General features: G+C 37.0%; 3 protein-coding genes across 4 annotated transcripts; all 3 read right to left on the bottom strand.

Moving 5' to 3' along the window:
* Positions 1-277: 277 nt before the first annotated feature.
* LOC111241079 lies at positions 278-2418 on the bottom strand. Its single transcript, XM_022777650.1, has 4 exons — positions 1753-2418; positions 811-1677; positions 625-715; positions 278-545 (listed from the first exon to the last, which is right to left on the bottom strand). Exons 1-2 carry the CDS (start codon positions 2238-2240, stop codon positions 1395-1397), a joined length of 771 nt encoding a protein of 256 aa, XP_022633371.1. The 5' UTR covers positions 2241-2418; the 3' UTR covers positions 278-545; positions 625-715; positions 811-1394.
* A 2449-nt stretch (positions 2419-4867) lies between these two features.
* On the bottom strand, positions 4868-8213 carry LOC106753783 (F-box protein SKIP24). 2 transcript variants are annotated; one of them, XR_002666827.1, is made up of 6 exons: positions 7953-8213; positions 7650-7823; positions 6861-7023; positions 6655-6793; positions 5599-5655; positions 4868-5430 (listed from the first exon to the last, which is right to left on the bottom strand). XR_002666827.1 is itself a non-coding variant. In XM_014635638.2 (5 exons), coding segments are annotated over exons 1-5 (696 nt in total). In that variant the 5' UTR covers positions 8171-8212; the 3' UTR covers positions 4868-5428. The 2 variants fall into 2 exon arrangements, 1 of the variants encoding a protein (XP_014491124.1); XM_014635638.2 differs by lacking the exon at positions 5599-5655 and having other exon boundaries at positions 7953-8212.
* Positions 8214-12262: 4049 nt separating this feature from the next.
* On the bottom strand, positions 12263-14002 carry LOC106753789 (presenilin-like protein At1g08700). Its single transcript, XM_014635644.2, has one exon. The coding sequence runs from the start codon at positions 13824-13826 to the stop codon at positions 12582-12584; it is 1245 nt and encodes a 414-aa protein (XP_014491130.1). The 5' UTR covers positions 13827-14002; the 3' UTR covers positions 12263-12581.
* Positions 14003-14319: the final 317 nt, after the last annotated feature.

Here is a 14319-nt window from a genome sequence, read left to right as displayed (position 1 = left end):
AAATCAAACATGGTCCCCTGTGTTTAAAAACATGGCTCCCTGTGGCCTAGTTTCTGTACAAATTGCTTAATTCTCTCGCGTAAATGTTTACACACCCATGTAAACGATTACCACCTCATGTTTTCAAATTACTAACATACCCAACTTCCTTATCCACTTACCTTACTAATTTTACTATCCTTATCCACTTACAAATGAAGAATATACAATCAACAATTGACATTACTATACATTTAAGATAAATACAAAGAAAATGCACCCAATATTGCTTGGATATAAATCATATGGAATTCAAATTGGAATTGCTACACGTACATCATTGTCTGTAACAATCAAAACTTATTACAATAGAACATGAATGCCTATGACACTGTTTGTCTAAATACAGTTCAAATGTACGAATTATTCATCAATACATATTCATCAACCCATCAATACAAATCCTACAACAACCCATATTCGTCTAAGGCATCAAATATTCTCATGTTGTCGTTGTCGAGGATCCAGTATTTGACATAATTCTTCCTAATTTCACTCAACTCTGCCTGAAAAAAAAAACCACAAAACTTTAGATATAACACAACATATCATCATAAATTGGTAACAATGATATTACATACTTACATTACTGTACTCCGGCATGTTCTTGCCATTGTATCTATTCTCTCCATCCCAAAGTTCAATGCATTTTAACATCATCACACCACAATCATACCTTAAATAATAGAACAATTTATCAATTTATCAGTCATTAAAACAAACAATGTTAAAAATGCCAAATTTTTCAATACGATTAGTGATACAACTTACAAGTTCGGCTGGGGTGGGATATTTGCATCTTTAACGCACAATGGACCTAAACTCCCCTCCGGTCTATTGTACAACATCTCAAAGAATTTCCCCATGTTTTCACCCTAAAAGAATAAATCATTAACACGTACATTACACATCATTAAATCATATCACCAAAATTGATCCACAAAATGAAATATCAAATCATACCACAAATGCGTCAATTTTTTTCCTATTTCTTACACCCTTCCCCATTGAGTCAATCACATATAGTTCCAATGTGCTAATTTTGACTGCATAGCACCACCAGTGTTGATCATGTAGAAAGGGCATAAACAGCTATAACCAAACAAAACAAACATGTCAATGCTTCAAGACTCGACATTTGCGAAACATTACAATTACACAATAAACTAACTAACTCACAAAGTCAACATTCGGAATGTCTGCAAGACCAAATATATCGGACCTCATATACGACGTGTAACTACTAAGGGAGTACTCGTTTCGATATTCCGGACGTCGTCTTCCAAAGTCAGCGATAATATGGCCCTATGAACAATTACTAATGCATTCAGCCTATGCACAATATTTCTACAAAGCTAATCATATGAAATAAATTCATATGTACCGCATATATGGAATTGAATATTAGCCTCTTCACTACACCACTCAACTTTCTCTGGTTTTACAACAACATCGTTGTAGCAAATAACACCACCTACAAAATAAAACATGGCACAACCTTCAATCAACAAAAAAACAACATAACTAACCATTAACAAATGTAACATAAAACTTACCAAGTTATCAACATATTTACGCGGTGCTAAAGTCCGCATAGAATTTGTGTCCAAGAACGCCCCCATGATCTCACACACAACTCTGAAAATAATCACATGTTATTAACTGACACACATTTGTCTACCACAACAAAATTATGAAAATCAAATAAATTACCTAATTCTTCTCTTATTGTCCCAATTACAAACTGCATGGTACAAACGATCAACATCGACATCGGAGACACTAGGATAACCAGCATAACTACGCAGAGGGACAACTACCTGGGGTACCAATCCTTCTGGAACATCGTCTTCTTCATCAACGACATCAATAAATTCCTGACGATGCTCGGAGGTTCCGGCTTCGTTATGTGTACCAGTTGCTTCTTCATCCCCACCTGCTGGTACTTCTTCCCCTAAAGGGTGGTCATCATCTCCAACATCGACATCTTCGTCACCTGCACCAACTCCTTCTCCAGGTTCACCGAATCTACCTTCTTTGTTTTGCATTGGAAATTGACGAAGGTTCATTACCTCCTTCGTTAGCCTTGAAATCTGACGATGCAAAGACGCTATTTCAGAATTGGTCTTCTTCAATATCACATCAGCATCTTGTAGCCACGTGCAAGTGTATGTGCTTTCCTCATCTGATTCCTGAATCATTGATGCATTTCCCTTTGATTCTTCACCTTTAGACAACCCAATGTCATCAATACCCAACGCAATACGCAGTTCAACATTATTACGATCCCTACTACTTACATACCAATCAAGATTTAACTGTTACATAAACAAACATCAACAAACATCAACATTACTCAAATTTATCCAACCAAAAATTATAACAAAGTTCAAAATACTTACATCTTTGGTCCTCAATATTTGTTTTATTGTTTTCTTCCTTGCATTTAACGGTTGCCAAATCCAAATGCGTGGGAACCTCCTATGACTTGTGTGCCGGTGCAAAGAAAATCTTTCCATCGCCCATGCCTTAAATCATCAAAACCAAACACTTAGCCAAATTGTAAAATGCTTAAAATAAATATTCAGTAAAACATCTTACCTGCAACGAAGCCACGTTCCCACTAAGACTGAGGGAATTCTTTATTTTTCCGGACATAATCTTCTTCTTTGACTTATTTAAGCTTTCAACTAGGTGCTTATGAACACACGACGCCCAGTCATACAAACACAAACTGTCTAAGTCGTCTAAAACAGCAAAAGGCATGTTTGCGACATATCTAGATTTCCTAGGCAACAAAAAAGTTACTAAACATACCAAAATGTATAACCTACAGACTACGTCAACATCTACTTCTTCATCGTTCACAATCAAGCGAAACCGTTCAATCAAATCTTTTTTCGTTGTGGTCTTCGGATTAAACATCTGACCAAGGGATCCAACTACACACTCGTCTAGAGGAACATTTAGACCACCCATTCCTAAACCGGTTGTCATATATACATCTAAAGTAGTAAAAGGAACTACTTGTTGACTCACCCTAAAACTCACAGCATTGCCAACCCATCTTCTAACCATACACTTCAACAATTTCAAATTCACTTGCACAGGTTTCAGAATTTGTACGCACCAATGAAAAGGTGTCATCCTAATGCGCTCTATATGACAGTTTCTCAATAAACTATTCATTTCCATCACGGTTGCCGATTTCATCGATACACGGAGGCGCCACTACAAATCATTTCAAAAAATAACAAATGCATTAAACCAAAACATCACCCATGCAAAAAAAAAACAAAAAATTTACATCCAATGTAACACTTACTTTTGGGGGTGCCATTGGACCTACACAAAAACAACATTGACGACAACAACGTTACACTATGCCAATGAAATACAACTTAATGGAGCACGAAGCATAGAAGAAGGGGAAAGCGACAAACCACTTACCAAACTAAACGTTGCCGCTGCACACCACCACCACGAAGCACACACAAAGGGCTGTTGAAAATAATCACCACTGCAGCAAAACACAACACCACTGATCAACCCAATGCAAAGGTCTTGGCGAGAAGAGACCCACACCACACCAAGATGAGACCCACACCGAGATGAGACCCACACCGAGACGAGACCCACCCAAAGACTTCAGCGAAACCACGAAACCACGACACAGACCCACCCCTTGGCGATACCACAGCGGAGGGAGAGGGTTTTCAAGGCACACCACACCACAGAGCAATGGTCGAACGCAAGAGCACTTTCAAGGCACACAACACCACACACGAATGCTCGATTGAAAGAGAGCGAGAGGAGAGCGCGAGAGAGGAAGGAAGATCCTGTTTCATCTAAACCAGAGAAATGAAAAAGAAACCGCGAAACTGAAAATAAAACAAATTGTATTCCAACTTTGCCCTTCCTTCAGAATTAAAAAGCCCTAATTTTTTAAAACAAATACACCCAATGACACATTGACACCTGTCCAGTGTCAAAGTAATGTCGAATAAGGGTGTTGAAATATCATTTCGCTATGACATATAGTCAACGCCATACTAGATTGTTTCTTGAGTGGTCTCAAACTTGAAAATAGAAGAGATGTGTAGGCTCGTTATTATTAAAGCTATGTCTTTAGCCAAACTTTTTTAAAAAAGAAAATACACTCCTCATCTAAAACCTTACTTTTTCATCTAGCTATCCTAATCCCTCTAACACAAAACCAACCATAAGCCAACAATTGAAACCAAATATCTTACCACCCTCATTTACCCCTCCAAACATGAAACCATTTAGCTAACCTTTCAAACCACCTACTATCAAAAACATCACCCCACTTGAAATGCAAAGTCGTAGAAAAAAAAGGTTGTGTTATACTTGCGATGACAATTTCACCCTAACCCATAAATGTCCTAATAAACAATACCTATTGTTCCAATATGAGGAGACTTTAGGACCTCTGGAAAAACAAACTCGTATCCACAACTCACTAATACCAACAACACTTGACCCTCTTTTGGACCATCATCTCTTCTTCAACACCTTTAAAAGCTTGATCTTTGCTCTAGCTATCATCAAATTTTGGTGGCACCAAAGAATACATTCAAAACAGCTTTCCAAAAGTTTGTTGAGAAAAGGAATGTTAGTATTATTTGATGATATACTAATTTGCATCTTGACCACTTCATTTACTCTACTTGAAAGATTTGCTTCGAATTTTACAATTCCAGCTATTTGCCAAATTGTCCAAGTATCATTTTAGTATACAAAAGATGGAATACCTTGATCATATTGTCTCGAGTACATCAATGTATTTTGAAGACATGACAGAAAATTAACACAGAAAATCCAAATTCACCACATAGGTCGGTAAAATGTTGGCCAAATTACGACACCACCCAATCTCCAATTATTTATACCATTGTTTTCTAAGCCTACCCATAACAGTAACGTTTTTTTTAATGAACTTTGGCTTCAAGGAGCATGCAGCAGCTGAACAGAAATGATATAACACAAATGGCTGTAATTGGGTAATTCATCTAACTAAAGAATAATGGTACCACACGTGAAGCCCTTATAATTTTATTTTTTAAATTTAGATACTTCATTAAGAGTACTTCTTAATCTGCATATGATACACTCCATCCTTTGATCAAGCTTTCCTCAAACTTGAAGGTTTCCACAAGTCCAAAGGCTACAATCGAATGAACAAGGGGTCATCTGAACTCAAGTTACACATTTGATATCCTCAGGCTTTCACTACGTATTGCTAATACATTCTCCGTACAGTAATCACAGAATTTGCACAGTCAGTCTTCATGGACAGAACAATATCCAAGTTTCAATGGAAGAAGGATGAGCAAATTTCATCAACACATCAACCGATGCAATGTTTTCCTGCCCAAAAATATAATTATTAGCACAAAATGAAAGATAGACAATGCAAGTTCTTCCGTGTTCCAATGTAGAAAGCACAAAAAAAAGAAACCAATGCTTGGTTAACAACTAGTTACATAAGAATCTATAATTGTCAATGAATAAAGATTAACCAAAGCTTTTTCTCACCATTTGTGATCAGTTACATGGATCAAACAATGCCTGTGTTTTTACCAAAAGCAAATTCTGTAGATATGCGTCAGTATGGAAAGTGTAGAAAGTATAAATTGTGTCAGATTTATATTATAGATATAAAACATCCCCCTTTGTGATCTGTATCTGAAATTTATTGTGACACCTAAGCCTCAGAGTCACAATCAGTCGAGGACCTCTGTTAAATTCATGGGGTGCATTCAGTCTGTGTGTAACTGAAATTTTATACTTTAGCCCCTCATTTTTTATATATTTATAGCCCCCATCCCCAATTTCCTTTCTGACGTCAAATTTTCTTTTGTTATCAAGTTTCGTTCATTCATTCGGTTCCATTTTTAACTGTGTACTTTTCACTTTATTTACCTAGACATTCCATTCCGTGTCAATTTATCCATTCCATGATGATGATGATTATAATAGTCAATACTTATTATTTATTACATTTATTTTTTAAAATATATTGTCCCCAACGATCGAAGGTCCTGGATTTGCTACTACCACATTGAGAAATCACATCTTTTACAAGTACAAGATACAAAATTCATAATATGTGACAACCTATGCAAGCCAAGAACATTACTAACACAAATTTGCAAATCTTCTTGATAGGGAGCAAATAAGTTTGCAATAAACAGTAGGTCAGAATCACAGCAACAAATATGAACCATAATGTTTGGTCCCTCCTCTGGAGAAAATTGCAAAAGAATTATTTATCTATCCTGTTTTGTTTCAATTTTTTTGTACTGCATAATCAGGAGAAAAGATGCTTTAATCTTAATACTAGTTTTGCAAGAAAACTGAACAATAAGATAAAAACCAGAAGGGCAAACAATTCCAATATTATTATTGATATTGATCATAATTGCTATGACAATCATTTAATCTATAAGGAATGGATTTAAAAAGGAAACAGAGTAGAAAAGGTGAATCTAGCAAGCAAAAAAGTAGGAAAAGAAATATTATCCTTAGGGCAAGCAATAGATTTGATTTTGTATACATATTTTTGGAGGAATTAGCATATTAGAGACTCACAGCTATTGCATATTTTCAGCTTCTTCCGCTTGACATGCTTATTACCCCTTTGGCTTATGGTCTTACTCTCCTCCATAGGGTGATACTTCATAGACGCCAACTCTTCTTTTGCAGTATCAAGCCTGCGCTTTTCATCTTTCTGGAACAATTTTCTGTAAGTAACAACCCAATGAAGCTTTACATGCGATTCGGAAATCAACACTTACATAGAACAGCTCCAACCCTGCAATTTGTTGCTTACAAAGCTTTAGTTCCATCTCAAGAGCGTGTATCCGACATTCAGCAGGGACAGCACTCTGCTCAACCATTTGTTTTTGCCTACTTCGGACAACCTCCGGTTGCCACACATTCAAAGCTACAAAGGCTTGTCTACAAAAAAAAAAAAAAAAAAAAAAAAAAAAAAAACTATCAACACCAAAGCTACCCACGCTAATAAATGCAGTAAAGGCAGCAAACCTACCATGGAGCAAAAGATTTAGCTCATACTCTTAGAATATGAGTTTAGGTGCCTAACTCAATCTTATAAAATCAGTTGGCAAGGTAAGAACTATCCAAACTTCATTTAAGCCATATTTGTAGTCTATATGAGACAAAACACCATTCAGGCCCCAATTGAGTCTCCAATGATGTAGCAACTATGGCCTTCAATGAGGCCACGACTATGGCAGGTAAGGGTGACTGTAATTTATTTAGGTGACTTTCCAATGGATAAAAATTACAATAGTCAATAGCTGCAGCCAGTTACCCCGGAAATGAAAAATCAATCCACCCCATTACTGTTCTGTTATATAAACAAGAACATTAAAATTCAGACATAACACCAAAAAGATAGCATAACCAATATGTTGAAAAACAATCCGCAACAAGAATTTTGGCCCCCACAACAGAGTCCATATAGGATCGGCATTAGCATTCAACTAAAACACAGATGAATAAAAGAAAAAGGCTTTGGTGTGTGTGTGTGTGTGAGATGAAAGATTATGTGGGTAGAGTACCTGGCTCTACGCAAATTGGACAAGTCTTGAGCAGTTTGTGTGGCTGTGGCGGTTTCTTGAGCAACACGTGTCTGAATTTCTCTGAGTTTTCTAGAATGTTCCGCAATCTGGCTCTCCTTTCTCAACACAGCCCTCCTATGAGCAGCTATTCTCCTCTCCTTGTCCCTCTCAAACCTAATTACCAAAAACACTTCATAAATAAGTAATAACAATTTGAGCTTTAAAAATACCCAGATAAGAAAATCCCACAAAAAGCAAAAGGGCGAGCTAAGGAGAGTTGAAAACGCGGACTAGAATTCGCACCTTAATTTATATAGAGATTTAGATGAAGTGGAAGACGAAGGACGGGGTTGGGGATAGTCGGCGGAGAGAAGGCGGTTCCAAAGGAGATCCTCGGAGGAGAGGCGGTGCAGGCGGCGGCATGAGATGGAGACGCAGCAGAGATCCTTGTAGCTGAAACCGCTGCTTTCGATTCCGATTTCTAGAATTCGCCGCCACAGTTCTTCCGGGAGAAAGGACATTTTCCGAAGTCCAACAATATGTTCAAAAGCTATAATTGCAGCTAAGATATATGCAATGATATTTATTTATATTTCCGATAAATATTATCTATCTATTATTAAATTAAAATTATTTCAGTAAAATTTTAATATTTCTTTTTAAGAAAAACTTATAGGTTTATCTTATTCAATAAAAAATTTAATTAAAATATGAATTTGTCGTAAATACATTTTTGTTAAGAATTATATTTATAACAATTTGAATTGGATCCTATATAATTTAAGTTGGTAGAAGAAAAAAAAAGAATTATCTATATTATTTTTCTACTACATTCACATGCTTCCATTTTTCTTACTCCAACGTCATTGTCACCTCTTCCATTCCACATGTATTTTATTCCTTTAATGGAAAGAGCCACTCTAGTTAAGGTTAAATCACTATTCTCAAAGTCATCAAGACAAAAAAATATGAGAAGTTAGTGACAAATATGCTTCATGAGGGAATTATTCCATTAAGCATGAGACTTTTTTCATTTTATATAATCCTTGTGAAGAAGGAAGATTGTTTTTGGTATGAATTATTTGGTACCTTTTTATCTAAGCTCGATTTCAGATAAAATTATCATCTAAGTTGAGGTGATTTTCCAATAACCTTTATCAATAAAATTTATCTTTAGCAATAACCTTACCAATACAAGTATCTACATAATTTAGAAGTGATTTTCTATATCTTCAACAAAAACAATTATATGTCTGTCTTCCTAATGTTCATCTGAAATGTAGAAAATTGAGTATTTTGCCCATATTCTTTTAGGCTAAGATGTGGCTATGGATACTTAAAAGTTGAAACTGGTAAAAAAGTGACTTTAACCAAAAAATTTAAGCAATTGGAATGATTTCTTGGTTAAATTGTGAAAGGATATGCTTGGGTAGTAGCACCTTGATTGACTTATTGCAAAAAGATGCGTTTTAGCGGAATGAAGTAGCAACACAAATTCTTCGAATTGAAGGATGCACTTATGACAACAGCGATGCTACCGCTTTCCAATTTTCCAGAACTGTGTTGTTTTGGAAACGGTTGCAAGCTCATAAATGGAAACGATATTGAGTAAAGGAAATCATCCCATTGCATATTTTTCAAAGAATTTATCTATACGAATGTAAACATAATCAACATATACATAATTGTATGCTAATAAAACGAATAAAGAAAAGCTTCAAAGAACTCTTAGACCAATGGTTGCAAACAACAAAGATGCATAAGTTGATTTCACAGTATTGTTGTATAAACTGAGAAAAGAAAATATCCACACAAATGAGTTGTCAAGGAATTTTATGATGGCATGGTCTAGGCCTAATCAGTGGCTTAAGAAGGTTGCAAAATTTATTCAAACTTATGTCAAATTCCTCACAACTAGTCACCCTCCCAAAATTGTTGTCATGACATTCTTTTCTAATATTACTTCCTCACTAAAGTTGATTCTTTCTTCTTTTATATCCATCTCATTCACAGTTTTTTCTTTAATATCATTAACTTATTCTTTAACACAAAGCCCGTTGAACCTCAAAGCTCTTCTTCCACAGACCCTTTCTTAGCCACCTCCTTGAATTCTTTATTTTCAAACACACAATCTAACACCCGAAAGAATTTCAGGCCCCAATCCTCTGTTTTAGAAGTATAGAACAAAGTCCGAATAACTCCTGTTTAGAATTTATTACGTATTTAGAGACACAATAATCATCAGTCTATACCATTGTTAACAAGACAGGGAGCATAAGACAGAAAAACAGTACACGTTCACTTAAAGAAAACAGAAATAAGTTCAAGAAAATGTCAGGATTGATCCAAAAGTGCAAAGACCTCATATATAAGCTGGGTGTCCCAGAAAAGGACTGGTTTGATCCGAAAACGCTTGGACTGCTGGGAGGTGGTCACAAAATATGTCAGGAGAGCACTGATGCGAACAAGGGAGAAACCAACATTAAATTTTGATCTTACATTCTAAAATTGTTAGTTATCAGGTCACCGAAATTGAAGATAATGTGCAAAACATTAACAACTCAGATACGGTATCACAACCAGATTAACAGGTCCTGGTTAACACTTGAGGAGCAAAGAAATACAGGTTAGGCCAGATTGTCATCCCAACATTAGATCCAATTGTATTGAATTCTAGATGTTTCAAATTACAAACACCTTATCAATTTTATTTCTGATGTTGGCATACCTAGAGGCATCAAGAAAAAGTTATGGGACTCATGCTCCTCATTCCATTTAAAAATATGTCCAACAAAATCTGTCATGTAACCATAAAGTTTTCTCCCTAGAATTTCTGATCTGTATGGTGCCAAGAAGCATCACAGAAGCTGTATATCTGGATTGGGAAATGGCTGAGATGGAATGATAGTTCTTCTAAGAAAAGGACTTCGGAAATAGTTGATTTACCATCAAACAAAAAGACAGTGATTGCCATTCTTATTAACAATGCAAAGGTGATGGAAATCAAATTTATACTTTGCACAACCCTTGGTGAGCCAATTCATGCACACAATTTGAAGCTGAACCATCTAAAAGGGCCATTAGGAAGAGAATTGTTGTTCAGGGAGCACGGTCACTTGCAAATAGAAGCGAACCCAATGCATATTGTGATGACCATTGTACATTTCTTGGAGGAAAAACTCGGTACATGGAAAAACAGGAAATCAATGTAGTAGCAACTAGTCAGAAATAGAATGTAGATCAGTGACCCATGGAATATGAGATTATGTGAGTTGAAAGACTACTAAGGACATCAACAGTACAAGGGTCATAATCGGGACCATGAGCTTAAAACCTAGGTTTTATAAGAAACTCCATTGGAACATGCTGATATGGTATGAGAAGATCTTCAAAACTGTTTCATAAGAATTAAAAATAATTTCTCATGTTGCAAACGCTGTACTTACAATGAATGAACTGTAAATAAAAATTATTAAAATGTAGGTTTTATAAGACTCTCATATTAGAACAAAACATACAAGAAGATTTTAAAAATAACGTGACATACTAAGATTTACATGAAATAAAATAAGACTTTATAGTATGACTCTTGCATTAGAGATAACCTAAGAACTTTATAAGTTGCCAACTCTAAACCTGTGAAAATCTACAATTAGCATTCGCCGTAATTGTAAATCCTGTTTTCTTTTTTTTTTTATGACAGAATCAAGCATGTGAAAGCAGATAAACACTTCATTAAAATGAAAGAAGAAAAATAGACAGATCTGCATGCCCTATGTCCTTAGAAAAGAACAAATTGCAAACATTATCAGATTATTTAGACGAGCTATCTATGGAAGAAATTCTTCAAACCCAACTGAGAATGGGGGGATGAAGTATGTTTCAATTCCAAGACCTAGATAAAAGGACATATGAATACTAGTAAATAGTATTGATATTAATATGGATTTAGAAGGTATATAACTTGGAACGTCTATACGGGGAGGTCAAGACCCTAAAAGTTAAATTGATTGATATTCATACAGTAGTATCACTTCATTCTTATAACAACAGTGGGGAGAAAGAGACACAGTACACTAAAAACTATTCTCAACAAAGTAAACAACTTTGAACTATGTAAGAGGCAAAACAAATTACTCAATGGCATAAGAAGGGAACCTTTAACTGCAGCCAGACTTAAATCAATCAGATATTTGAAAGCAAAGTTTTGTCTATAATCTGCAAAGAACTAATGGTAATCGATGCATAAATACACCCTTAGTTACACACCATATACTTAAAATTATTGCATGAACCATGAAATTTACTTGTGTGCATTATAGTACAACTTACAAGCACATATGCATATCACTCTTTTCGAGCACATCAAAATGTACACGTGATATATTAATACAAATCACCCGTCAATGCTACCCCTCTTGCTTAAAGTCAACAATTTCAGCAAACATGAAACAGCCTTCTGAATTGTTTTCGGTTTGTAAGAAATATACTAATCTCAAAAAATGATGGATAATATCCATTATGATGTCCATAAATAAGAACGTGAAAGGAAAACAGCTTGGAGGCTATAAATTGTACGAAAAGTCCATAGACACACTCAAGTAGATGTTATAAATTCAGCAAATGCCAGTAGATAATAACTTCCTCTACAAATCTCATGTACAACAAAAGGACAAGGAAGACTTGCTTAATATAACTAGTCATTTTAGTTTGAAAATTTACAATCTCTACAGAAAAGGGCATGGAAGGGGTGGTTGAATTGCATTTCATTTCAAACATCAGTTACAACACTATCTGTGAAAATGAGCACAAGTATATCATTTGATGTAATGGATATAATCCTACTTAATGATTCCATGCAAAAATTTCTTGTACATGAAACCACTAGAACATTTCTAAAGCCTAGCCTGCCAAACCTGTATCTCAAAAACCTCAAAACATCATCAAATTGGTGGCAGTCCCAACAATGAAGGGCTCCATCAGCAGCCGCGTCAAAAAATAGAACAGAACCCCCAGGGCGATCGAAATTGGAAGTGCCGGCAGAGCCTGCCGGCACACCGACAACAATATCAGTGTGCACCCCAGTCCCGAAATAATAGCAAGGTAACACGCATACACTGTCATCAAATCATACATGGCAGCTCTCCCCACAAGAACACTGTAGAAAACAAAGTCCCCAAGGCCAAGCTTAATCCCCCTCTCCCCACCAATCTCCCTCATCACCCTCTCGGCGTCCTCACCATCCCCCATCCCACTCATTTCAACAAGGGGAGACATCTCCTCATTAATAACAACATCACCAAATCTCATTCCACCAACCAATGGGGACCTTTCCCCTTCATCGCTCCCACCATGATTCGCATCAATGTCGTCGTCGTCATCATCATTGTTACTTACATTATCCCTAGAAACTACCTGAAGCTCAATTCTAGAAGCTTCAGAATCCGAAACCCCGGCGACCACAAATCCTAGGGCGGCGGGGGTTCGGGTAGCGACAGTAGGACGCGCCTCGTAGACCAAGGCCGGCAGCTCCTCATTCCGGGTGGACGCCAAATCGACGAGGAGCTTGAGCGGGCCTCCGGGGGCGAGAACGGCGACCAAATCGTAGAGCGCGAGCGCAACGAGGAGCGTCCACGTGGTCCACTCAGGCAATTTTGTGAACCAAGCGGCGACGATGATCCCGAGGCAGACCATGTACGCTTGGCGGAGAATAATCGGGATCCCGCCGGCGAAGACGGAGAGTACACCGACAACAGTGAAATTGAAGAGCAGAAGCAAGGAGGATACCGCGTCGAGGGGGATGGAGAAGCGCTGGAGGAGGGAGAGGAGGATGGATCCGCCCATGGAGGCGAGGACGAAGAAGGCGGAGAAGCGCGTGTAGTGGCGGAGGAAGGCGGTGCAGTTGTAGTAGTAGAGGAGTACGAGGAGGAAGGTGACGAGAGCGATGAGACCGACGAAGACGACGGCGTTGAGGAGCGCGCCCTCGAACTTCTCCGCTGGGCTATCGGCAGGGTTCTCGGCGTAGACGAGGTTGGCGGCGGTTGTGATGGTGGCGGCAGAGGATGACGGCGAGGAGAGGGCGTAGACCAGAAGAACCACCAGGAACATGCAGATCGACACCGGACTCATGACGCCGATGATTTCAACGCCCAGACATTCCAGAACGCTCGGTTCCATTCTCGCGATTTTTTAGATTTTTTTTTTACTTTTTTGTTTTGGTTTCTCTCAGCGCTCCAACTCCGTAACGTTAACAAACTCCATTCTCTTCTGAACCTTGCATAAGAGTTTTTCTTCTTTCTTTCCCCATCGTCATGCAGAGTTGAGCACTTCTTAATTTTCCTGTTTTCATTATACAAGAAAGAAATTTATCCCCTTTTTTGGTGTAAGAGTATTCTTTGACTCGCTGTTATTTTATGCACGGATTAAATAAATTTACCATTATTTATGTTAATATATGTGTTTGGTAAAAACAACTTACGATTGTGAGAAACAAAACAACGTGGTAATTGTCAAGAGAAACATCATTTTTATCTCATTTTTACATTTCACTTAATACTAGTTTTAAAGGTGACACCGACTCAAAGTGACTTAATTCAATAGTTTTTTCTTTTACGTTTTTAAGGCAAAAATTAGTTGTTACTATGAATTTATGTATTTTTTATTTATTTAC

The sequence above is a fragment of the Vigna radiata genome, unplaced genomic scaffold (assembly GCF_000741045.1).
Source record: "Vigna radiata var. radiata cultivar VC1973A unplaced genomic scaffold, Vradiata_ver6 scaffold_7, whole genome shotgun sequence".
Lineage (NCBI taxonomy): Eukaryota > Viridiplantae > Streptophyta > Magnoliopsida > Fabales > Fabaceae > Vigna > Vigna radiata.
Note: the sequence above shows the minus strand (reverse complement) of the source record. Positions and strands in the feature narration are given on the sequence as shown.